Here is a 26033-nt window from a genome sequence, read left to right as displayed (position 1 = left end):
AAAGAGAAGCTAAAAGATCTAGTTCACAAAGAAGAAGAAAGAGTACAAGACGTGATTAAAAAAAAAGAAGTACAAGCATGGAGAATCCAAGTGAAAGACAAGGAATCATTTCAAGAAGTATTTCAAGAACAGTTAAAAAAAAGAGATGAAAATATGACAAGCAAAATGATAGGAGTCCTCAAGAAAAAAGAAAATTTAGTAAGAGAAATTGCAGAAAAAAAGAAATGTAATTATTTTTGGACTGAAAGAAAAAAATGTTAAATATAGACCAAGAAGGGAAAAAGACGAAATGAAATCAGTAAAAGACCTACTAAAACATCTGAATGACGAGGATAGACAGAACTTAGAAGAGGAAATAGAAGAAATCCATAGAATGGGACCATATCAAGAAGGAACAGTGAGACCAATTAAGATATTACTAAAATCACAAGCAGCAGCAGAAGAAGTACTATATAACATAACATAACATAACATAAATAATAGGATAACAAAGGAAGGGATCTAGGTTATCCTGATCAGTCGACAGATGATCAGTACTTAAAGATACACTTACAAGTACACAATACATTATATACTAATTCTAAATATTTGGATTAACAGGGCTAAGTCCTGCAGAAATCCTCAAGTGGTATACATGGGGACCATGTCTTTAACTATAGTAAATTTCTTATAAAAACTATCATGCAGTGCTATACATAATTATAAATCTAATAAATTTAAGTGCTTATCTAATCTGTTTTAAACATTGTCAAACTAGTGCTATTTACAAGTCTCTGGCAATGCATTCCAGAAGTCTACCATCTATGACTAAAGAAATATTTTCTATCTAACCTGCAGCCTTGAATCTTCCTGCCATGATTTCTAGTCCTATTTCCTCCTCTAAGGTAAAGAAAGATCTCACATCTATGTAGTTTGTATCTGAGAACATTTGAAATAACTCTATCATATCCTCTTATACATCTCCTCTCAAATGAAAACATGTTTAATTCCTTTAATCTATCTCTATAAGGGCGAATGCTGGTATCATCCTAGTTGCTCTTCTCTGAACTGCTTCTAACATGTTGATATCCTGATAGTGGGGTGACCAGGCCTGTATGAATACTCTAAATGGGAACATAGAATTATAAAGAGAACTTCCTGAATTTTATAACAACATTTCTATTTATAAAACCCAGGATCCTATTTGCCCTATTCAGAGAAACAGAAGGTTGCAAAGATATATATATATATATATATATATATATATATATATATATATATATATATATATATATATATATATATAAGAAAAATAGAAACGAGGAAGAAAGGAAGAGACAGAATGAACTGGTGGCAGAAGCAAGAGAAAAAAATAATGAAAGGTCAGAGGAGGAGAAGAAGGCATTTTTTATAGAGAATTATAGGAGACAGGATAAGGAAATGGTATATAAAAGAGAAAGAAGAGAAAAAAATGGAGCAAGTTTAACTAAAATGATAAGAACAAGAGATTAAAAATGATGTATACAAACATAGATGGGATTTTATCTAGTAAATTAGAATTAAGAGATTACATAAAGAAAGAAGAAACAGATATTGTATGCCTGGTGGAAACAAAGTTAAATGAGGCAATAAAAATAGACTTAGATAAAAGGTATAATATATGGAGGAGAGACAGAGTGGGTAAAGGAGGAGGAGGAGTCATGATGATGTTAAGGAAGGAGATAGTGGTAAATCAAGTGGAGTTTGGGGAAGGAAAACCAGAAATACTGTATGTTATGATACATATTAATAATAACAATCATTGGAACATATGTGCCACCAAAAACAAACTCATGGACTAACCAAGAATATAGAGACATGATAGATGACACAATAAGGAGTCTTACAAGAATCATTAAGGATAGGAGAAAAGTGATATTGGTAGGAGATTTCAACTGTAAGGAGGTAGACTGGGAAAATTATGAAAGTGGTATGGGGGAAGATGCCTGGGGAGATAGATTCCTGAACCTAATGATAGATAATTTGATGGTCCAAAGAGTAAAGGAAAACACAAGATTCAGAGGAAACGATGAGCCGGCAAGATTAGACCTAAGTTTTACAAGGGATATACCAATCAACGATGATATAAGATATAAGTGCCCATTGGAAAAGAGTGACCATGTAATATTAGAAATGGATATAGAAGAAGGAAAGGAAGATAGAGATGAATCATACAAAGGAGACCAATTAAATTACAGAAAGGCTGATATTGAGAATCTCAAGAACTATTTTAAAACGTAAACTGGGAGGAGATGGAAAACTCATTAACGGTTCAAGAGAAATATAACTTATTTTTGGAAATATACAAAACTGGGGTCAGGAATATGTCCCAAAATATAGACCTAAAGAAGAAGGAAAGAAAGATTGGTTTAATGCAAGATGTGCTAGGGCAAAGGAGAAACGAGATGGAGCATGGAAAAGGTGGAGAAGAAACAGAAATCCAGAAAATAAGGAAAACTTCAAAACAGCAAGAAATGAATATGCTAAGGTGAGAAAGGAAGAAGAAAGGAACTATGAAAAGGACATTGTCGAAAATGTAAGGAACAACCAAAATTGTTCTACAGATTCATAAATGGAAAAATAAGACAAAAAGAAACAATAGAAAGGTTAAAAGGAGAAACGGAATGGTGGAAGACCCAAAAGTATGGCAGAACTGTTAAATAGTAAATTTCATGAGGTCTTTACTAAGGAATCCAAATTTGAAAGACCACAGGGTAATAGAGAGACTGTCTATATGAAAGAGATTAAAGTAACCAAGCTTGAAATAAAAAAGTTGATGACGGAACTAGATGAGGAAAAGGCAATGGGACCGGATGAAGTCTCAGGCAGAATACTGAAAGAATGTAGGGAAGAACTAGCAAGTCCAATATACAACATCATAAAATGCTCAATTGAAAATGGAACAGTGCCAGTGGAGTGGAAAAGAGCTGAGGTGGTTCCCATATATAAGAGCGAAGGAAGGAAGAACCTTTAAATTACAGACCGGTATCACTAACTAGTGTAATATGCAAGATGTGTGAAAAGTAATAAAGAAGCAATGGATTGAGTTTCTTGAAGACAACAAAATATTATCAAATAGCCAATTTGGTTTTAGAAAAGGTCGGTCATGTGTAACAAATTTATTGAGTTTCTACTCTAGAATAGTTGATAAAGTACAAGAGAGAGAGGGATGGGTTGACTGTATTTATTTAGATCTAAAAAAGGCTTTTGATAAAGTGCCACATGAAAGATTACTATGGAAGTTAGAGGAGAAGGGTGGCTTAAAAGGAAGCACATTGAGATGGATGAAGAATTACTTAAGGGGGAGAGAAATAAGGACGATAGTTAAAGATATGAAGTCCAAGTGGAGAACAGTAGACAGCGGAGTGCCACAGGGTCAGTATTGGCACCAATACTTTTTCTCGTATATATAAATGACATGCCAGAGGGAGTGAACAGCTACATAAATCTGTTTGCAGACGATGCGAAACTGTGCAGAGTCATTAAACAAAAAGAGGATTGTGAAATACTACAGGAAGACTTAAACAAGATCTGGAAATGGAGCAAAAAATGGGAGATGGAATTCAATGTGGACAAAAGCCATGTCATGGAAATGGGAAAAGTGAAAGATGACCAGTGGGAATCTATAAGATGGGAGATGGAGTAGAACTAGAAAAGTAAAAAGGAAAAGGACTTGGGAGTGACAATGGAAGAAAATAATCAACCAGTAAGCCATATTGATAGAATTTTCAGAGAGACGATAATTTGCTAAGGAATATTGGAGTAGCATTTCACTATATGGACAAGGAAATGATGAAGAAATTGATAAGTACTAAAATAAGACCTAGATTGGAATATGCAGGAGTTGTGTGGACTCCCATAAAAGAAACACATAAGAAAATTAGAGAGACTACAAAAATGGCTACAAGAATGGTTCCAGAATTTAAAGGGATGACATATGAGGAGAGACTAAAGGCTATGGATCTTCCAACCTTGGAGCAGAGAAGAGAGAGAGGAGATCTGATACAAGTTTATAAATTGATTAACGGAATGAATGAAGTGGATAATGAGAAACTGATCCTGAGAGAAGAATATGACTTTAGAAGCACAAGATCGCATAGTAAGAAACTAAGGAAGGGACGATGTCTGAGAGATGTTAAAAAATGTAGTTTCCCGCAAAGATGTGTTGATACTTGGAACAGTTTGAGTGAGGAAGTGGTGTCAGCAAAGAGTGTACATAGTTTTAAAGAAAAATTGGATAATTGTAGATATGGAGACGGGACCACACGAGCATAAAGCCCAGGCCCTGTAAAACTACAATAGGTAAATACAACTAGGTAAATACACACACACACACACAATAAATTAAGAGTTACTTATACTAACATAGATGGGTTGTTATCAAGCATATTGTAAGTTCAGGATTATTTTAAAGAGAAAAAGCCGGATGTATTGTGCATTGTTGAAACAAAACTGAAAAAAGAGATCCATGTCTTTAAAGAGAGAGGATATAATACCTGTAGGAGGGACAGGAAGGATAAAGGGGAAGGAATAGTGCTAATAATGGTTTGTGATAATATATGTGTGGAGGATGTGCAATATGGTGAGGACAAAGAGGAAGTAATGGGAGTAACAATTAGAACAGAAGATTTGAAGAAAAGAAAAATTATAGTTACATATGTTCCACCAAAGACTAATACATGGGGATCAGAAGAGCATAAAGATATGCAAAGGGAGGCAATAAATTGCCTAGATAACATGATAAGAAGAGATAGAAGAATACTCTTAGTTGGAGACTTTAACTGTAAAATAATTAACTAGAGAGAGATGGAAGTAATGGATAATGCTGGGCAGTGGAGCGAGAAAGTTTTACAGCTAACTAGGGTTAATACAATGGACCAGTGGGTGGAGGAGTCAACAAGGTACAGGGGGGAAGAAGAACCATCGTTGCGTGACGTAGTTTTCACAAAGAAACCAGAGTCCCCTCCAATCATACAATACCTTAGTCCAATGGGGAAAAGTGATCATGTGACATTAGAGATGCAAATGCAGGAGGAAGATGAGATAAGTTACAGAGATGATTATAATGGAGAGAGATTAAATTATGCAAAAGTGGATTTTGAAAAATTAAGGATTTATTTTGCTGATATTGAGTGGAGTAATATTATGTGCAGAAAGACTGTACAGGAAAAATATGATATATTCTACAGAAATACAATGAAGGAGTAAAAAAGTTTGTTCCTGTTTATAGAGTTCAGAAAAAAAATACATACTTGGTACAATGCTTGATGCATACAAGCAAAAAAGGCAAAAGATAAAATGTGGAAGAAACTCTTAAAGCAGGGAAATGACTATAACAGACAGCAGTACAAAGATGCTAGAAATGAATATATTAGGGAAAGGAGAGAGGAAGAAAGTTTGAGAAAGATGTAGTGGATAAAAGCAAAGATGAACCCAAACTTTTCTATAAGTTTATAAACGGCAAAACAAAGAATAAGGAAACAATTGAAAAATTATTAAAGAAGGGAAGACATACCAAACAGAGAAAGAAATGTGTGAAATAATGAATGAGAGCTTCAAAACAGTACTTACTGCAGATTTCACAGAACCTAATAGGACATTGGATTGCCAAGAATTACAGGTGATTGCAGTGCACAAAGAGGATATTGGAAGATTACTGGATAAGTTGGAAGTCAGAAAAACAATGTGGCTGGATGGTGTATCAGGCTGGGTGTTAAAAGAATGTAAAGAGCAATTACTGGATGCAATTTGGTAAATAATTACAAGTTCAATAAATGAAGGGAAAGTTCCACTAGAATGGAAGAGAGCCAATGTAATACTGACATTTAAAGGAGAAAAGGCATCTGAACCACTAAACTACAGACCAGTGTCACTTACAAGTGTCGTAGGGAAGTTATGTGAAATAATTATCAAAGAAATATGGGTTAAATTTCTAGAAGAGGAGCAAGTCATATCGAACAGACAATTTGGGTTAAGGACAGGGCGGTCATTTGTATCAAACTTATTAAGCTTCTACTCAAGAGTTATCGCAGGACTTGAAAACAGAGATGGATGGGTAGACACAGTATACCTGGACATTAAAAAGGCTTTTGATAAAGTCCTGCACAGAAGACTTCTATGGAAACTAAAGTACATAGGAGGACTGGGTGGAACCTTGTTCGAATGGACAAGAGATTATTTGAAGGATAGGGAAATGAGAACTGTGATCAGAGAAACTTACTCATCTTGGGATAAAGTAACTAGCAGAGTGCCACAAGGGTCAGTGTTAGCCTCCCATTATGTTTCAGGTTTAAACGACATTCACATTGGGATAAACAGTTATAATAATTTATTCGTGGATGATGCAAAGTTGATAAGAGTTACCAAAATGAGAGAGAACTGTCTGGTGTTGCAGGAAAATATACACAAGATATATGAGTGGAGCATGAAGTGGAAATTGGAGTTTGATGCCAAGAAATGTCACATAATGGAACTAGGAAAGAGTAAAAGAAGACTGACATGGAAGTTTTTAATGGGAGAGGAACAAATAATGAAGACTAAAAGAGGAAAAAGATCTTGGAGTGATCATACAAGAAAATCTGAGCCCTGATAAACATATAAACAAGATATTTGGACTATCATATAAAATGTTGACTAATATAAGAGTTTTTCATTACATGGATAAAGATATGATGAAAAAAATCATCACAAGCATGATACGTCTAAGGCTGGAATATGCAGCAGTGGTATGGTCTCCGAGCTCCAAAAAGGCTATAAGAAAATTGGAAAGGATACTGAAGATTGCTACAAAGATGATGCTGGAATTAAAGGACCTCACATATTAAGAACGACTGAAGGAAATGGGACTGCCAACTTTACAAGATAGAAGAGAACGCGGGGACCTAATAACAATGTATGATATAGTAAATGATATTGAAAAGATAGACAAAGAAGACCTGGTATTGTTAACAGAAGATGGAATGACAAAAGGACATGAAAAGATCAAGATGATGCAGTGTTTGAAGGATATTGAAAAATACAGTTTTCCACACAGAACGGTGGAAAAATGGAATGCATTGGATAATGGAAGTGTTAGAGCACATAGTATGTACAACTTTAAAGAAAAATTAGATAAACGGAGGTATGGAGACAAGACACTATGAGCCTCGTTTGAACCCTGTATAATATAAATAGGTAAATACAACTAGGTAAATACACACACACACACACACACACACACACTCTCGCCGTCGCTGAGAGAGGACGGCTCGTCTCCGGCTGCGGACGGGAAAAAGGAAAATACCTATGGTGTTACAGGGCTCGGGTACCTCTAAGTTAGTGTCCTGTTAATGTCCTACTGTCGCATAGTGTTGAAAGTGAGGGATATGGAGAGTGGTCCCTGAGAGGAGAGTGTGGGCATATAGTGTCTAGACAAGCCCGGGACTTTGAAGGTTTTATAACTACGCCAAGAGGACTGGAGAAACTAGATATGGATGCAAGAGTTCAGGCACTGGAAAGTAAGTTCCTAAACATTTTGTCCATAGAAGAAAAACTGGATAGAGTTATAGCCGAGAATGATTCGTTCAAAAAAGAGATCTATTTGTTAACGATAGTGAATAAAGAGCTATTGAAGGAAAAGTAGAGATGGAGAAAGAAAACCAACAACTAAGGAATCAATATGAAGAGATGAAGGCTAAACTCCTGGAAATGGAGATGAAAATATCCGAAGGGGACTTGAGGAAGGAGGAATGCCTTAATCTAATTGATACCAGGATGAAAGAAGTGAACCATGAACATCAGGAGGTACAAAGGTCCTTTACGCAGATAGTGAAAAAGCAGGAAGAGGAAAATAAAGGGATTACACAGAGGGAAATGGTAAAGGTACTAAAGGAAAATGAGTATGTGGTGAGAGATATTGCTGAAAAGAAAAAAATGTGTGATCGTAATAGGATTGAGGGAAGAAACTAACAGGAACTGGCAGGACAGGAGGGATAAGGAAAATGACAGGATTAAGTCTTTACTGAACAAGATATCTGTGGAAGAAGAGGACCTATATGCTGAGGTAGAAGAAAGTGTGAGATTGGGAGCTTTTGAAGAGGGCAAGAATAGACCATTAAAATTGAAATTAAAGTCTCAGGTGGCAGCTGAGGCCTTGTTGAGGAGGGCTTGGAAACTTAAGGACTCTGAGGAAACCAAAACAATTTACATAAGAAGAAATATGTCACAGGATGAGCGAATGAAAATGAAAGAGCTTGTAACTGAAGTGAAAGAGAGGAATGACGAAAGAACAGAGGAGGAAAAGACCAAGTTTTTTTGGAGGATGAGAAATGGGAGGCTAAAGAAGTGGTGGATAAAACAGACGGAATAGATATTACATGGAAGAATGAGACTAGGAATGGAATACAAGTGACTTACACGAATATAGATGGATTTCTGTCTAAGAGGCTAGAATGTATGGATTACCTAAGAAATAACGAACCGGACATAATGTGTGTAGTGGAAACAAAGCTAAGGCCCCGAAATAAAGCTAGACTGGTTTGTTGTAAAACACTACATAGTATGGAGAAATGATAGAAAAAAATAAAGGAGGTAGTGGTATAATGGTTCTTACTAAGGAAGATCTGATAGTGAAGGAGGTGAACTACAGTAAGAGAAATGAGGAAGTGATAAGTATGCTTATAACAGATGGCAAGAGGGACATTAATATTATAATAGTATACATACCACCCAGAACCAATGCTTGGGAATATGAACAGTACCAAATGGTGATGAGAAATACTCTAAACAGAATGAAGCAAGAACTCATTAGAAAGGATAGAGTGATGATAGTCGGAGACTTTAATTGTAAAGAAATAGTGTGGGAAGACTACGAAGTGGTGAACGGTGGTGAGTGGGCAGAGGAATTGTTAAAGGTAGCAACAAATAACTTGATGACACAGTGGGTGAGATCACCAACAAGGTGCAGGGGACAAGATGTTGCAGCAAGGTTGGATTTGGTATTTACCAGGGAATCTCTAAAAGAGGAAATTGAACATGAAAGTCCCTTGGGGAAAAGCGATCATGATGTCCTAAGCTTTGAGCTGGATACAGAATTAAGCACGAATAAGATTGTGGAACGCAGGAGGAAAAATTAAATTATACTAGGGCAAATTATAACCATATAAGGGAGTTCTTTAATGAAATTGACTGGTCCGTGGTATACCAGGAAAGGGATATGCAATTGAAATACGATAAATTTATGGATTTGTATAACTCTGCTGTGAAAAGTTTGTGCCATATTACAGAAAGAGGACTTTAAATAATAAACAGTGGTTTAATAGAAATTGTGAAGAAGCAAAAAGAACAAAGAAAAGGCATGGAAGAAACTTAAGAAAAACAGTGATGTATTATCAAGAGAAGTTTACAAAACAGCAAGGAATAGATATGTTGAAGTAAGGAGAACAGCACAGAAGGAATATGAACAGAGGGTGGTGGAAAACTGTGATAGTGACCCAAAATGTTTTACAAATTCATAAATGGAAAACTAAATATAAGGGAGGCAATAGTAAAGGTAAAAACGGGAAGAAGTATATGAGGATGCTGGAGATATAGCTGAAATTTTGAACGACAACTTTTGCAAATTGTTTACAAAGGAGGAGCATTTTATGGGAGGAAGACCTACGGAAATAAAGCAAATGCAGGACATCATGGTTACTAAGGAAGATGTAAGGAAAATTATAAGCAATCTGGATATTAATAAATCAATGGGGCCTGATGGCATATCTGGAAGGTTGCTAAAAGAATGTAAGGATCAATTGTTGAACCCGTATTTGATATTGTGGAAACCTCCATATGAACAGGATTAGTCCCGAAAGAGTGGAAAAGAGCTGACATTGTGCCTATATATAAGAATGGTAGTAGAATGGAACCGCTAAATTATAGACCATTATCGTTGACTAGTATATTGTGCAAGGTATGTGAAGAAGTAATTAAAGCTAAGTGGAGTGAGTATCTAAAAAGTGAAAACATTCTGAGTGAAAGACAGTTTGGTTTCAGAAAAGGAAGATCGTGCGTATCCAATTTATTATGTTTTTATTGAAGAGTGACTGACATACTACGTACAACATAGAGAGGGATGGGTGGATGCTATCTACCTGGACTTGAGAAAGGCCTTTGATAAAGTACCACACAATAGACTGATGTGGAAACTAAAGAAGATTGGAGGAGTAAATGATAAACTAGCAAAATGGATGGAAAATTACTTAGTGGGAAAAGAAATGAGAACAGTATGAGAGAGAGGAAGTCCGAGTGGAAGAAGGTAACCAGTGGAGTTCCACAAGGGTCAGTGCTTGGTCCCATCATGTTTTTGATTTATGTTAATGATATGCCAGTAGGAATTGACAGTTACATGAACATGTTTGCGGGTGATACTAAAATTATGAGGAGAGTAAGAAATGTGGAAGATTGTAACAAGTTACAGGAAGATTTTTTTTTTTTTTTTTTTTACATTACAAGGGCACTGGCCAAGGGCAAACACAGTGTTGGAAAAAAAAAATCCCGCTGGTTGCCAGGCCCTGTTAAAAGAAAAGTAGAAAGAGAAAAACAGAAAAATCTAAAAGGAGGGTCCAGTTAACGTAAGAGGTGTCTTGACACTCCTCTTTTGAAAGAGTTTAAGTCATAGGCAGGTGGAAATACAGACACAGGTAGAGAGTTCCAGAGTTTACCAGTGTAGGGAATGAAGGAGTGAAGATACTGGTTAACTCTTGCATTAGGAAGATGGACAGAATAGGGATGAGAAGAAGTAGAGAGTCTTGTGCAGCGAGGCCGCAGGAGGGGGAAGGCATGCAGTTAGCAAGTTCAGAAGAGCAGACAGCATGAAAACAGCGGTAGAAGACAGATAAAGATGCAACATTGCGGCGGTGACTTAAAGAATCAAGACAGTCAGTTAGAGGAGAAGAGTTGATAAGACGAAAAGCTTTAGATTCCACCTTGTTTAGTAAAGCTGTGTGTGGATCCCCCAGACATGAGAGCCATACTCCATACACGGGCGGATAAGGCCCTTGTACAGAGCAAGCAGCTGGGAGGAGAGAAAATGGACGAAGACGCCATAGGACACCTAACTTCTTGGAAGCTGATTTAGCAAGAGTAGAGATGTGAAATTTCCAGTTTAGATTTTTAGTGAAGGATAGACCGAGTGTGTTTAATGTAGAGGAGAGGGAAGTTGAGTGTTATTGAAGAAGAGAGGATAGTTGTCTGGAAGGTTATGTCGAGTAGATAGTTGTAGAAATTGAGTTTTGAGGCATTGAACAAAACCAGGTTTTCTCTGCCCCAATCAGAAACAAGTGAAAGATCAGAAGTTAGGCGTCCTATAGCATCTCGCCTTGAGTCATTTAATTGTTGTTGGGTTGGGCGTCTGTTGAACGCTGTTGAATAATGCAGGGTGGTATCATCAGCATAGGAGTGGATAGGGCATTGAGTCAGATTTAGGAGATCATTGATGAATAATAGAAAGAGAGTGGGTGATAGGACAGAACCCTGTGGAACACCACTGTTGATAGTTTTAGGGAAGAACAGTGACCGTCTACTACAGCAGCAATAGAACGATCGGAAAGGAAACTGGAGATGAAGGTACAGAGAGAAGGATAGAATCCGTAGGAGGGTAGTTTAGAAATTAAAGATTTGTGCCAGACTCTATCGAAGGCTTTCGATATGTCAAGGCCGACAGCAAAGGTTTCACCGAAGTCCCTAAAAGAGGATGACCAAGATTCAGTTAGGAAAGTAAGAAGATCACCAGTAGATCTGCCTTTACGGAAACCATACTGGCAATCAGAGAGAAGGTTGTGAGCTGATAGATGCCTCATTATCTTCCTATTAAGGATAGACTCAAAGGCTTTAGAAAGGCAGGAAATCAAAGCTATAGGGCGGTAGTTAGAAGGATTGGAGTGGTCACCTTTTTAGGGACAGGTTGAATGTGAGCAAACTTCCAGCAAGAAGGATAAATAGAAGTAGAGAGACACAGATGAAAGAGTTTGACCAGGCTGTGAGCGAGTTCGGAAGCACAGTTTTGAGAACAACAGGAGGGACTCCATCCGGACCGTAAGCCTTCCGAGAATCAAGGCCAGAGAGGGCCAGGAAAACGTCTTTATAAAGAATTTTAATTTTAGGGATGAAGTAGTCAGAGGGTGGAGGAGTAGGAGGAATATGCCCAGAATCATCCAAAGTTGAGTTGGTAGCAAAGGTTTGAGCGAAGAGTTCAGCTTTAGAAAAGAAGAGACAGCTGTAGAGCCATCTGGATGAAGTAAAGGAGGAAAGACGAAGAAGTAAAGTTGTTAGAGATATTATTGGCTAGATGCCAGAAATCTCGAGAGGAGTTAGAATTGGAAAGACTTTGACATTTTCTATTGATGAAAGAGTTTTAGTAAGTTGGAGAATAGATTTGGCATGATTACGGGCAGAAATATATAGGGCATGAGTTTCAGCAGTTGGATGGCTACGGAACCGTTTGTGAGCCGCCTCTATCATTGACAGCACGAGAACAAGCAGAGTTAAACCAAGGCTTTTTAGCTTTAGGGTTAGAGAAAGTATGAGGAATGTATAGCTCCATGCCAGAGATAATCACCTCTGTTATGCGCTCGGCACAAAGAGAAGGATCTCTGACATGAAAACAATAATCATCCCAAGGAAATCAGAATAGTACTGCCTTAGTTCCTCCCATTTAGCAGAGTTAAAATGCCAGAAGCACCTCCGCTTAGGCGGGTCCTGAGGCTGCACTGGAGTGATAGAACTGGTAACGGAAATTAGATTGTGGTCGGAGGAGCCCAACGGAGAGGAAAGTTTAACAGAGTAAGCAGAAGGGTTGGAGGTTAGGAAAAGATCAAGAATGTTGGGCGTGTCTCCAAGGCGGTCAGGAATACGGGTAGGGAACTTCACTAGCTGCTCTAGGTCATGAAGGATAGCAAAGTTGAAGGTTTGTTCACCAGGTTGGTCAGTGAAAGAAGATGAAAGCCAAAGCTGGTGGTGAACATTGAAATCCCTAAAATGGAGATCTCAGCAAAAGGAAAGTGAGATAAGATGTGCTCCACCTTGGAAGTCAAATAGTCAAAGAATTTTACATAGTCAGAGGAGTTAGGTGAGAGGTATACAGCACAGATGAATTTAGTTAGAGAGTGACATTGAAGTCTTAGCCAGATGGTAGAAAATTCTGAAGATTCAAGATTGTGGGCACGAGAGCAAGTGGTGTCGTTACGCACGTATGCGCAACATCCAGCTTTGGATTGAAAATGAGGATAGAGCAAGTAGGAGGGAACAGAAAAGGGCTGCTGTCAGTAGTCGCAGACAACTGTGTTTCGTTAGGAAGAGAAGATGAGGTTTAGTAGAGGAGAGGTGGTGTTCCACAGATTGAAAATTAGAACGAAGGCCACGAATGTTGCAGAAATTGATAGTGAAAGTATTAGATGAAGTGTCAAGACACCCAAGGTCGACAGCAGAGGGCAGTCCGACCTGGGGACATTTATGGTCCCTCCCAGAGGGGACTCCGAGGCAGGGCGTGGTGAAGCCATTATTAAATTTTGATTTGAAGAGAGTGTAAAAGTGTAAGGTGTTGTAGTGTAGTGTAGGAAGTAGTAGAAGTTGTCTTTAGAGGGCAGGCTGCAGCTGCTCAATTGTATAAATGAGACCACAAAGGGAACCGGGAAGAGAGGACACGGGAATCACTCAGTCTGCAGCACTGCCTACATCCCCGTAAGTACCTCTCCTGGAGTATTCCACCGGGCGGCAGGTGACTACTGCCTACTCCATTATATAGTATACATATATATATATATATATATATATATATATATATATATATATATATATATATATATATATATATATATATATATATATATATATATATATATATATATATATATATATATATATATATATATATATATATATATATATATATATATATATATATATATATATATATATATATATATATATATATATATATATATATATATATATATATATATATATATATATATATATATATATATATACATACATACATACATACATACATACATACATATATATACAGGCAAACCCCGCTTAACGAAGGGGTTACGTTCCTGAAAAACCCTTCGTTATGTGAAACTTTGTTAAATGAACCGATTATAACAAGTTTAACTCCTGACTTGAACTTCCATTGAGAGTAAACAAAGCGAGTGTGCATCATAGTACAGTAAAAGGTTTAATGAAAGTAAAAATTATGGTTAAACTTTTAAGCAGTTTTATTTAAGACTAAGTCATTATAATGTACACTAATGTATGTATGTAAGTAACTTTATAATGTTTTGTTAAATTAATGAAGGGAGGGAGAGTGGAACAGGAAATACGCTAGCTGGCAACCTGTGGAATGTAAACAAGGGTCACATCATTGTACCGCATTCAAAAATTATGTACCACATTTCCACAAGGCTTTCCATTTTATCCATTGCAAAGTCACGAGTTCAAGTGGTTCATTTAGCTTGCAAGGAAGATACGGTCTCATTAGCCTTCTTAACCCCTTCAATACGGTGACGCCTATGTGGGCGTCATGAAGCCCCAGTAGCAAATACGGTGACGCCTACGTAGACGTCATATTTCTTTTCAGAGCTTTCTTCAGTTCAGTTGTCCTGTATAGTGTGTTGGATACCAACTACACACGCCGTATGCTGTCCTTGAAATCCTAGTGCTCCTCCCACCATCCTTGTCTCCACCAATCACTAAAGATAAGCTACATGCGTCCCGCCTTGTGTCTAAAATTACCCAATAGCATAGACTGTTCCCATCTCTCTCTCTCTCTCTCTCTCTCTCTCTCTCTCTCTCTCTCTCTCTCTCTCTCTCTCTCTCTCTCTCTCTCTCTCTCTCTTCTCTCCGAAGAGAGAAGTGTCCACTTTCCTCTTCGAAGGCAATATAGTGACTAAAAAATAGCAGCATAATACACAAAGACGACAAGTATGACAAGCTTGCACGAGTTTCCCGCTCGGCAAGGCACTACCACCCGTATATCATACAGGCGGACTTTTTTAACATCCGGCGTGAAGGGATTAATAGAGTCTGCTGACTTGTAAAATGGTAGACAGTAGATGGAGTCAAGCCATGATGGGAAGCAATGCTATTAGGTTTCTTGCCTCTCGTGTCTGTGAATAATATTCTGCTTCACTTCGAGAGTTAAGAGATTTCCTGATCTTACCAACGCTAGACGACATTGCAGGGCGTTTTGTTGGCATGTAGAGTGAGGGAAGACAAGCTGCTGCTGACACTGTTATTGTTTTTAACTAGGGGAGTGAGTGGTGCGCGTATTGTCTACGAGAGGCACTGGTGTATTCAAAAGCCTGTCAACTTGCATGATACGGTGGGGCTTTCTAACTCAGAATAAATTACCTAGATAAAATTTCGTCAAAGCGAGTTTGGTGTTCGTTAAATGAGCAGATTGGAGTAAAAGGAAACCTTCGTTGTAGTGAAATTTTGTTGTGTGAACCTTCGTGTATTTCGTGGTGAGATTTAAGATATATGTGTATTTCCGTGGATAAGTAAGCAATTCAGAAACATATTATGATGCATGACAGTATTGGAATTGTTATTGGTTTAGATAAGAGTGTGTAGTGCTGGCTTGATGGAGTCAGCTGAAGAGGATGTGTTAACGCTGGGTCATGGTCAAGACGGCCCCTGACCACGACGGCCCCCTCTGTTGGCCCCCATCGACGGGCCCATGTTTATCATGACAGCCCCACACTACAGACCACGGTGGCCTCAGTTTCTTTTTCATCTGTAAGATGGTTTGGTTCAGTTCCAGTTTTATACAATAAACTCTAGATGGTTTTGGTCTAGGTGGTTGTTCTTACTATTTACAACATTTTCAGTAAGTACACTACCTCCTGCAAATGAATAATAACGCTGCAATAGGTCCAGGAATATGCGATGTTCGACGAGTTTTCTCCAACAGCCGGTTCCTGAATGTATTGGTACGCCAACAAACCAAAACGTTTACCATGTTGTTTGGCGCGCGCACCAACTATTTATGACAGTTCCACACTTCGCTTTTTGTATTTGGAGCGCTCGCCAACCAAGTTGTCTGGCCTACCAAAAGGGTATAAAGCGTCGGAATGGTTGGTAGCCCCGCATAGCTGTGGTTGGTAAGCGTGTGAGTGAAAACCTGGTGAAAACGTAAACAATTTCGTTCGATCAGCTGATAACATGTCTCAAGGAAGAGAGAAGTCGACGTCGCTAACCAGCGACCAGAAAAGCACGTTGGTTGATCTTATCAACCAATTCAACGTCGTGCTTGATTAAAAGTGGTAATTACTCCATGATAGCTAAGAAACAGGAAGCTTGGGAGACAATTACTAAGAAGTTCAATGCAATATGTGCAACACTGTTAATCAGATTTTTTTTCCAGACTCATCACTGACTATGATCACATTTACAAAAAGTAGATAAAACACACACACACACACACACACACACACACACACACACACACACACAGGTAAAATGATTAGCATCAAAAGTAGATGGTTAAGTTTATTCATACTTACATACTATTTGTACTTTGCAATACCTACATTATACACCATAAGATCTTATATATAATTTTCCTTTCTTTACCTTTTGGAACCTTATATATATTCTTATTTAAACTTAGTGTTAATCCTATCAAGCAAGAACTAGAAAAGAAAAAGTATTATTACACTGGAGCCCAATTGGGTACACAGGGAAAAGTTCTTGAAACTGGCCCTCAGAACCATCTTTGAATTAATGATTCTGTCACAGACACCTGTTTTTCATACAAAATATAGCAGTTCCACTGCTCCACATACCTTTTCGCCGAGAAACCGCTCGCTTTAGCGCTACGCCTGGCAGCGCGGCGCTCATTGCTGCCGCCAGCACACTGCGTGGACAACCAGTCAGTTATTTCTCGGCGCGCAGAGCGAGTAGACCTGCATTTCCGCCGCTGCTTCCTTTCTTCCTCGCCTTTTTTTCGCCTTCTTTTTCCTTGTTTCTATGGAGGAAGATTCTAGTGATGTTCCTGTGTCTCTGGGGTGGTCTGTTCCCGTCCTGGAGGGTGTTTTGGCCAGCCATATGGACGCCCCTGCCGGTCCTTCTGCAGTGTTTACATCTCTTTCGCCACAGCCCACGAGGCGGATTTGCTCTAGGCCTGACTGTTCCAGGGTCTTGGGTAGTGTCCTCCACGATCCTCATTCGGTCTGTATCAAGTGCAGGGAGTTCTGCATCCTAGGTAAGAGGTGTGATGAGTGTTCTGGCTGGAGCAAGGATAAGATTCTTACCGTCTACAAGTATCAATGCGGGTTGAGGCGCAAGTGGGAGGCTAAAGCTTACTTAAAGGGTAAGTCTAAGGGCTCTCTTACCCAGTCTGGTATCAGCAGTGACACGAGCCATATGTCTGGGGATTCTAGCTCTCAGGTCTCCTCTGCTATTTCTGTTGAAGGTGATGCCCTTCAGGCAGGCAGTGTAATTTCTCAGGATGAGCTCACTGCTGATGATTCAGCTTCTTAGCAGGGGTCTAAGCCTCCAGTCTCTATAGATCTTTCCCAGTTTTTGGAATACTGGCAGGAGCAACTCCTTGCTTCTGTTGACAGCCTGGTGTCTTCACGGTTTGGAGAGTTACATAACCCTGTGTCTTCCCTGGCTACTGACCCACCTCTTTCAGCTCTCCCCTCGTCCTCGGACAGAGACCTGATGAAGTTCAGTGTCCTGCCCCCCCAGAGTCCTGACGCAAAAAGGTGTGTGCAGTCACATCAAGTCAGGGGGCCAGGGGGGGCTGTCCGGGGGTTTGAGGTGGCTTCCAAGCGTTCTCATCCTCCTAAGGATGAGGCTAGAAGGATCAAGAAGTCCCGTCCGACCTCAGTGGTGACCGGTGCCCTGGCTCCTTCCCAGGCCCAGTCGGTTGGGGGTGACAGGGAGAGGGTGGACCAGTGCACTGCTCCTGGCCCCTCCCCCAAGGCCCAGGGTGAGGGCCCAGGCAAGGGTGATGCTCTCCCCCTTCGCCTACCAGATGGCTTCCCCACGCCCTTTCCATGGGCTGCCACCTATGTCCTTTCGCCCGCTAGGGGCTCAGAGTCAGCCGACCCCCCTATGTCCTACCAAACCCACTGTCTTACGCCAGAGAGGCGCCAGAACCTCCCCTCCCCTCGAGGTGTGCGCTTCCCTTCTGAGGCTGGCGTCTCCGCTCCTGGAGGCACCCCCCGGACTGCTCGTCTCCGGGGTAGTGACCTTCTCCTTATGGATAGCACTGATAGACAGGTACTCCATGGTTCCCCCCGGCCTTCTTGTTCGGGGTGGCAGGGCCCGGCCTCCTTGTCTCCAGGACCTTCCCCGTCCCTCCACATCCCCGGGGGGCTGGAGGAGGATGAGACCCAGCCCCCATTGGTCTCCATGTACCATCGCATGATGGATTACATCAATTCAGTGTTTGAGGACGCAAGGGGCCAAAGGCTTGAGCAAGAGGGTCCTCTCGCACCCGGAGCTGGTGCACCTGAGTCACAGGGAGGGCCAATTCTCCTCGGTAGGGCTCAACCCCTCCAGTTCTTCAGGGAGCAAGCCAACAATGCTTACCTGAAGGCCAATGATAGGAAGCCGGCTTCTCTTGGGTATCCTTCAGGCAGGTTTGCCAGGATGTACACAGTATTGGACCAGGAAGGCTCAGGGAAGGCTACTGCCGTTAACCAGGACTTGCACCATGCCTTGAACTCGGGCTCCCGTGAGCCGAGGGTTATCCGTGACCAGCAGGAGGTCGCCAGGATGGAGGGAGTGGTTGGTCGTTATCTGGACGCACTCAACTACTCTTTTTAGTGCTTAGGTGCCCTTCACTTACTGACGGTACCACATCTTCCCTTGCACCTGTTGGATTTAGAGGGACAGCTCTTTAAGGCTGTTCGTATGGCCTTGAATGACATCTGCCGTGATTCTACTTACGTCAATGCCAATCTTCGGGCCTGGAGAAGGGAGTCCTACATTGCCCACCTCAGACCCACCTTCTCTCAGGTGGAGAAGGGCATCCTTAGACGGTCCCCCATCTTTTTTCCTCTCCTCTTTGATGAAGCCAAGCTGCAGGAGGCATTCCAGTCTTCCAAGAATAATGCTGCCATGACTCTCCATGAGACTGCTCTCAGGGCCCTGGCTCGTCCACGTCTGGCCACCGGTACACCCTTGGTGGAGTGCGGTTCTCATCTTCCTGCCCCCTCAGCCTCGAGGCCTCCGGCTGCTCCTCTCTGGCGAACACAAGTTCGCCCTCGTCCTGGGAATCCTCGGGGTGGATCTTCCGGACCGCTCTCTGTCCGCCCTAGTGGGCAGTCAGGAGGATGGAGGGGTAAGCCCTTTCAGAAATGACAGTCTATCTCACCATGGGGTGGTGGGGGGCTGGGAAGGTTGGCTCAAGATCGGGGCAGAGGAGTGGGTCCTCAGTGTTCTGCGGGAAGGCTACCAGATCCCCTTCTCTTCCCCCCATCCCTGACCACTCTCTTCGAGGATCGCAGGGGTTATGCCCCAGGGTCGCCCAAGGGTCTCACCCTTGCGATGGAGCTCCAGCGTCTCTGGACAAAAGGGGCTATAGAGGAAGCGCCTCCCTCTCCAGGTTTCTACAGACATGTGTTTGTCGTTCCAAAGGCCACAGGCGGGTTCCGCCCCATCATCGACCTCTCCTTCCTCAACATGTACGTCGTCACCACCAAATTCAAGATGGAGACTGTCCGGACGGTAATGTTGGCCATCCGACAGGACGACTGGATGGTGTCACTGGACCTTCAGGACGCATATCTTCAGGTGCCCATTCATCCCCACAGCTGTCAGTTCCTGCGCTTTGTGTGGGAGGGGTACCACTTTCAGTTTCGAGTTCTCTGCTTCGGTCTCTCCACTGCTCCGCAGGTTTTCACTCGTCTGATGGCTCCTCTCTCGGTGGAATTCCATCGTCGGGGCTTCCGCATCCTTCGCTACCTCGACGACTGGTTGGTACTAGCCTCTTCAGCGGTAGAAGCTCAACATGCCACAGCTTGTCTGCTTAGGCTCTGCTCGGACCTGGACATCCGAGTAAATTGGGAGAAGTCATCCCTGACCCCAGTACAGGAGAAGACCTTCCTCGGGATGGTGATTTGCGCCCCTCTTTTGAGGGTTTTCCTGACCCAGGGGAGGAGATGAGGCCTCCAGGATTTACTCTGCTCCTTCCTCAGTTGCCCGTCCCCCCCAGTGGAGCACTGGTTGAGACTTCTGGGGCACATGTCTTCCCTCATACATCTAGTGCCAGGTTCCAGGAGGCGGACGCGTCTCCTACAGATCCAACTGAACCAGCAATGGGATAGGTGGTCGATGCTAGAAGACCATCCGGTCAGCTGGGACAGTGCTTCATGTCAGGACCTGGAATGGTGGCTGGAGGATGAGAACTTGGGGCAGGGTCAGCCTCTTCAGGTTGCCATTCCGGACCAGCTTCTCTACACGGATGCCTCTACAGTCGGCTGGGGTGCGTCGCTCCTCCAGGCTTCAGTGAGTGGCCTGTGGAACATCCAGGAACAGACACTCCACGTGAACGTTTTAGAACTCCGTGCGATCTGCCTCGGCCTCCAGCACTTCACGGAGGTGGTGAGGGGGTCAGTTGTCGCTGTCTTCTCGGACAACACCACGGCCCTCGCGTACCTGCACAAGGAGGGGGGTACTCACTCTATCCTTCTCAACCTCGAGGCACGCCAGGTCCTCGACTGGGCAGAAGCACATGCAGTGTCGATCTTGCCCCAGTTTGTGAGGGGCTCAGTCAAGGTGGTTGCCGACTGCCTCAGCCGTCGACACCAATCCCTGTCCACGAAGTGGACCTTACATATGGATGTTTGTCACCTGCTGTGGCGGGTTTGGGGCTACCCAACAGTCGACCTGTTCGCCACTCGTCTCAATTACCGGATTCCGAACTTTGTGTCCCCCTTTCAGGATCCGGCGGCCATCGCCACAGACGCCTTCCTCTACAATTGGGACAACCAGGATCTGTACGCCTTTCCACCCTTCCCCCTCATCAGGAGAGTTCTCAACAAGCTCCGGGCTTCCTGGAACACGCGTCTTATCCTCATAGCCCCTTACTGGCCTCAGAAGGAATGGTTTCCAGATCTGTTGGTGGCGTCGGTGGAGCCTCCCCGCTGCCTCCCTCTTCGTAAAGATCTATTGAGACAGCCACACATCCACAAGTTCCACACCGGTCTCCCCGGGCTTCAGCTGACAGGGTGGAGACTATCCAGCGCTTTCTGAGGCACAGGGGTTTCTCCTCTAAGGTGGCCCAGTTCTTATCTCACGACAAGAGGCCTTCCTCTGCTTCCAACTATCAGCACAAGTGGAAGGTGTACAGGAAGTGGTGCAAAGATCACGGCCACACTGTCTCCAATCCCATGGTCCAAAAGATCGCAGATTTTCTCGTTCACCTGCGCCAGGATTGCAATCTTTCTACCTGTGCCATTAAGGGTTATAAGGCCATGCTGAATGGAGTCTTTGCAATCAGGGGCGTGGACCTCAACAATGACCGGGTGTTGAGTGCTATTGTCAAGGCGTGCTCTTCTCAACCCCGCAGACCTACTAGGAATCTTAGTCCTTCCTGGAACTTGGATGTAGTTCCTCGCTACCTGTCCAAGGCCCCCTTCGAGCCCCTTCGGCTTTCGTCCTTCAGGGACCTGACCAGGAAGATTCTTTTTCTCCTGGCATTAGCTACAGCGCAGAGGGTAGAGAAGATCCAGGCCCTCTCCTCCCGGACTAGCTGGCAAGGACAGGATCTTATGGTCTGCTATCTCCCTGAGTTCATTGCTAAGACGGATACGGGAGTTCACAGCACGCCCCGGGAATTCCGTATTAAGAACCTTACTTCCATTCTTGGTTCCATGGATGAGGAGCGCTTTATGTGCCCTGTTCGGGCTTTCTGCCACTACTTACAACGGACTGCTTCAGAGACAAGGCCCAGGAATCTGTTTGTTGCAGTTAAACGCCCTTCTCGACCTATGTCGAAAGCGGCCATCTTATACTTCCTCAGGGATACCATCAAGTCTGCCCATGAGGCTATTTCTGACTCTGTCTGCCTCGAGGTCTATGCCCGTGCCCATGACATCCGTGGCATTGCTGCCTCCATGCTCCCCTGGGAAAACTGCTCTGTTCCGACCATCCTGAAGGCAGCATGCTGGAGGACTCACTCGGTCTTTGCCGACCATTATCTCCGCGATATAGTGCGGAAGGAAGGCGACGTTTTTTCCCTGGGTCCAGTTGTTGCAGCCGGTCACATTGTGGGCTGACAACTACCACAAGGTCTTCCTTGCTCTGGGGTAATGCTTCGGCTCCCTCAGGTGAATACTCCAGTGCTCCCTTACACTGTCTTAGTTGATTGGGTCAGTAGCCGGGGTTCTCTCCTCTGCGTCAGGGTATTGAGCATGCTCCTGGAACACTCATCCCCTGACCCCTAAGGCCTGGTCTCTTTTAGACACACGGGTTAGGAGGACCTCCCAAACCCTTAGCCGAGCCCGCTGGCACCCCTATGCTGCCCGGCCTCAGCCAAGAGGTTAGTGTCTACATATGGACAGTTTGTTTTCACCCTCTACGCCTGGCACATTCTTCTGACTCCCGCCTCCTTCAATGTTGGAGTCTGCTATATTTTGTATGAAAAACAGGTGTCTGTGACAGAAATCTAATTTTTAATGCTAAAATTAATTTCTTCACACCTGTTTTTCATACAAAACTTCACTGCCCTCCCTTCCTTCCCCAGTCAGGTTCTCTTCCTTGAGAAATAACTGACTGGTTGTCCACGCAGTGTGCTGGTGGCAGCAATGAGCGCCGCGCTGCCAGGCGTAGCGCTAAAGTGGGCGGTTTCTCGACGAAAAGGTATGTGGAGCAGTGGAACTGCTATATTTTGTATGAAAAACAGGTAAGTGAAGAAATTAATTTTAGCATTAAAAATTAGATTTCCCTAACTTGTGTGGCATCCAGTTCATGTTCATCTTCATCCTCCAATAAATTAACTACTTCCTGTGCCTTAACCTCAACATCTAACATGTCCACTCTTCTTGAAATAGCAATGTTATGCAAAACAGCACATGCCATCACAATTCTTTTTGTATTGGGAAGTTTGGTTCACAGGGGTATGCTTAAGCATGCAAATCTTCTTTTCAGTACACTGAATGCCCTCTCAATATAGTTCCGTGTTTGTATATGAGCTACATTATACCTCCTATGCTTTTCAGTTCTTGGAGGTACGAGTGGAGTCAGTAAATATTCCCGACTCGGATACCCACTATCCCCTAACAAATATAAACCCCTGTAATCTCCTTGATCTAAAAGATCAAGGTGATGATGACAGATACGACAATTAGAAAATATTCTTGAGTCTTGTACGCTGCCAGGCCAACTTGCAACAACATACATAAATTTGAGTTCTGAATCACAAATACCTTGGACATTTAACGAGTAAAACCCCTTTCGACATCTATACATCTCAACGTTGTTCCCACCTGGACTCTGTATTGGAATATGTGTACAATCTATACACCCCAATACACCTGGCATACCAGCAATATCATAGAACTTTGAGGCCATTTGATGTGCTTCTTCTGGTTGTGGGAATTTGATGTAGTCTGGTGCCAGAAAAGCAATAAGTTGAACCACCTCTCCAACAGCCCTGCATGCTGATGATTTTGCAATATCCATTATGTCAGCTACCGTAAGAAGAAAACTTCCCGTGGCTAGGTACTGCAAGGTAACTAGCATCTTCAAATGCAGAAGAATGCCACATCCTGTGGAAAGACATGCAAACATATACCAAGGGACTTAAGAAGGAGTTATATACTTCCTCTCTCTGCCTAGTCTATTTATGAGGAAAATACAGAGGAGGGGATCCCCAGGCCCCTTCGCTCTGTAAGAAAGACAGACTAGAAAAAGTGTGGAAGAACCTTAAATTTTCCAATTCACTCCACATGAAAAAGGATAACAGAGTTGTGGAAAGAAATACAGAAGATGATTTCCCAGGTCTTGAATCAATAAGTATTGTAAAATATTCTATAGCAATATCACCATCCACATATATATTTAAATAAATAGCTACTGTTCCGTACCTGTGCCAAGCCTGTCCACATGTGTACGTGGCCTAAATTCTTCAATGAGGTCTCGTACAGCATCCTTTGGCAGACGAAAACACTCAAGGAATTTTTCACCAGAAAGATAATGAAATAGGTCACTGCGATCTTTAGGTACAATGCGTGGAATCCTCACTCGTCGCAATTCTTCCATTTCATACATTTCTTCATCTATGATTTCTTCTAATGCAGCCATGGTACCTGAAAAGTGTAGTTTTTAATGGTCTGAAGAATACCTAGCTATTAACAGCATATATTACTTAAGTCATTTTTATCTTTTTCATCTGTTGTTCAAATGATACTATCATACATATAGGTACATAGTAAGCTGTTTACCACCAAAAGAGGAGTGGCCTAGACATACCACAAAATAGGAATTAAAGAATTCATAAACATAGGCTAGTTCTACAAAGACCTGGGCCCAAACTTAGCCATTAGGTACAGTACATATGACAAGGTTAAGTAAAGATAGGTTGGGGTCATACAATAAGAACTATTTGTTTAAAAGTTATCAAAATTATTCTTAATAAGGCAGATATGAGCTTGCTAGGCTGATATGATATGCATGGACAGTAAAAAATGAGTCTATTAAATTAGGTTAGGTTTGGTTAGGTGAATTAAGGAAAGGATGTTAGGTTAGTTTAAGTTAGCTTCGGTTTGGTTAGGATAAGTTTGGTTTGATTTCCTGGTATTATTTTATAAGTACACCCCATTCACAGCAGTCACTTTAACTGGTCTCAATAGTAAGATCTCATTGACTTGAACAAGAAAAACCCATATTATACCCACCGCAAATTTATATTAACGACACCACAGATTTTTAAAAAATTAATGGATATGCAGGTGGTGACAGACTCACTGGCGGTATATACTCCTTGTCCTATATTTCTGCCCACTAGGGCAAGACTGAGGAGTGGACGAGTGGTTCGATTTTACTGATTTCCTTTCCTGCATTTTGAATGGTTGTAGGGTATAGGTATGTTAGATTTGGGTGGGGGATAGGTGAGTTTAGGTTAAAATGTTTGGTTTGTTTTCATTTCTGCCAATCTTACATTTCCGATTTTTCATATTGACATTTTCCATCGCAAATTGATGTTTCAGAAGTTATGACAATAAATATATGATGAGTAGGCAGTAGTCACCTGCCGCCCGGTGGAATACTCCAGGAGAGGTACTTACGGGGATGTAGGCAGTGCTGCAGATTGAGTGATTCCCCGTGTCCTCTCTTCCCGGTTCCCTTTGTGGTCTCATTTATACAATTGAGCAGCTGCAGCCTGCCCTCTAAAGACAACTTCTACTACTTCCTACACTACACTACAACACCTTACACTTTTACACTCTCTTCAAATCAAAATTTAATAATGGCTTCACCACGCCCTGCCTCGGAGTCCCCCTCTGGGGAGGGGACCATAAATGTCCCCAGGTCGGACTGCCCTCTGCTGTCGACCTTGGGTGTCTTGACACTTCATCTAATACTTTCACTATCAATTTCTGCAACATTCGTGGCCTTCGTTCTAATTTTCAATCTGTGGAACACCACCTCTCCTCTACTAAACCTCATCTTCTCTTCCTAACCGAAACACAGTTGTCTGTGACTACTGACAGCAGCCCCTTTTCTGTTCCCTCCTACTTGCTCTATCCTCATTTTCAATCCAAAGCTGGATGTTGCGCATACGTGCGTAACGACACCACTTGCTCTCGTGCCCACAATCTTGAATCTTCAGAATTTTCTACCATCTGGCTAAGACTTCAATGTCACTCTCTAACTAAATTCATCTGTGCTGTATACCTCTCACCTAATTCCTCTGACTATGTAAAATTCTTTGACTATTTGACTTCCAAGGTGGAGCACATCTTATCTCACTTTCCTTTTGCTGAGATCTCCATTTTAGGGATTTCAATGTTCACCACCAGCTTTGGCTTTCA

General features: G+C 42.1%; 1 protein-coding gene and 1 pseudogene across 2 annotated transcripts in view; one reads left to right on the top strand and one right to left on the bottom strand.

The window, feature by feature from the left end:
• The window catches only part of LOC123500131 (YY1-associated factor 2-like), a 292440-nt gene that overhangs the window by 23208 nt on the left and 243199 nt on the right, over positions 1-26033 (top strand). The window contains exon 2 of one of the 2 annotated variants that reach the window (XM_045248796.1): positions 22790-22903. The exons of the other annotated variant lie outside the window; for it this stretch is intronic. Within the exon in view, the coding sequence (XP_045104731.1) occupies positions 22790-22903 (114 nt within the window). The remainder of the gene's footprint in view (positions 1-22789; positions 22904-26033) is intronic. 2 annotated transcript variants of the gene reach the window in all.
• On the bottom strand, positions 22916-23888 carry LOC123500129 (annotated as a pseudogene).

Source organism: Portunus trituberculatus, chromosome 50, assembly GCF_017591435.1.
Source record: "Portunus trituberculatus isolate SZX2019 chromosome 50, ASM1759143v1, whole genome shotgun sequence".
In the NCBI taxonomy this organism is placed as follows: domain Eukaryota; kingdom Metazoa; phylum Arthropoda; class Malacostraca; order Decapoda; family Portunidae; genus Portunus; species Portunus trituberculatus.
The sequence above is the reverse complement of the archived record's forward strand: the minus strand, read 5'-3'. Positions and strand labels throughout refer to the sequence as shown.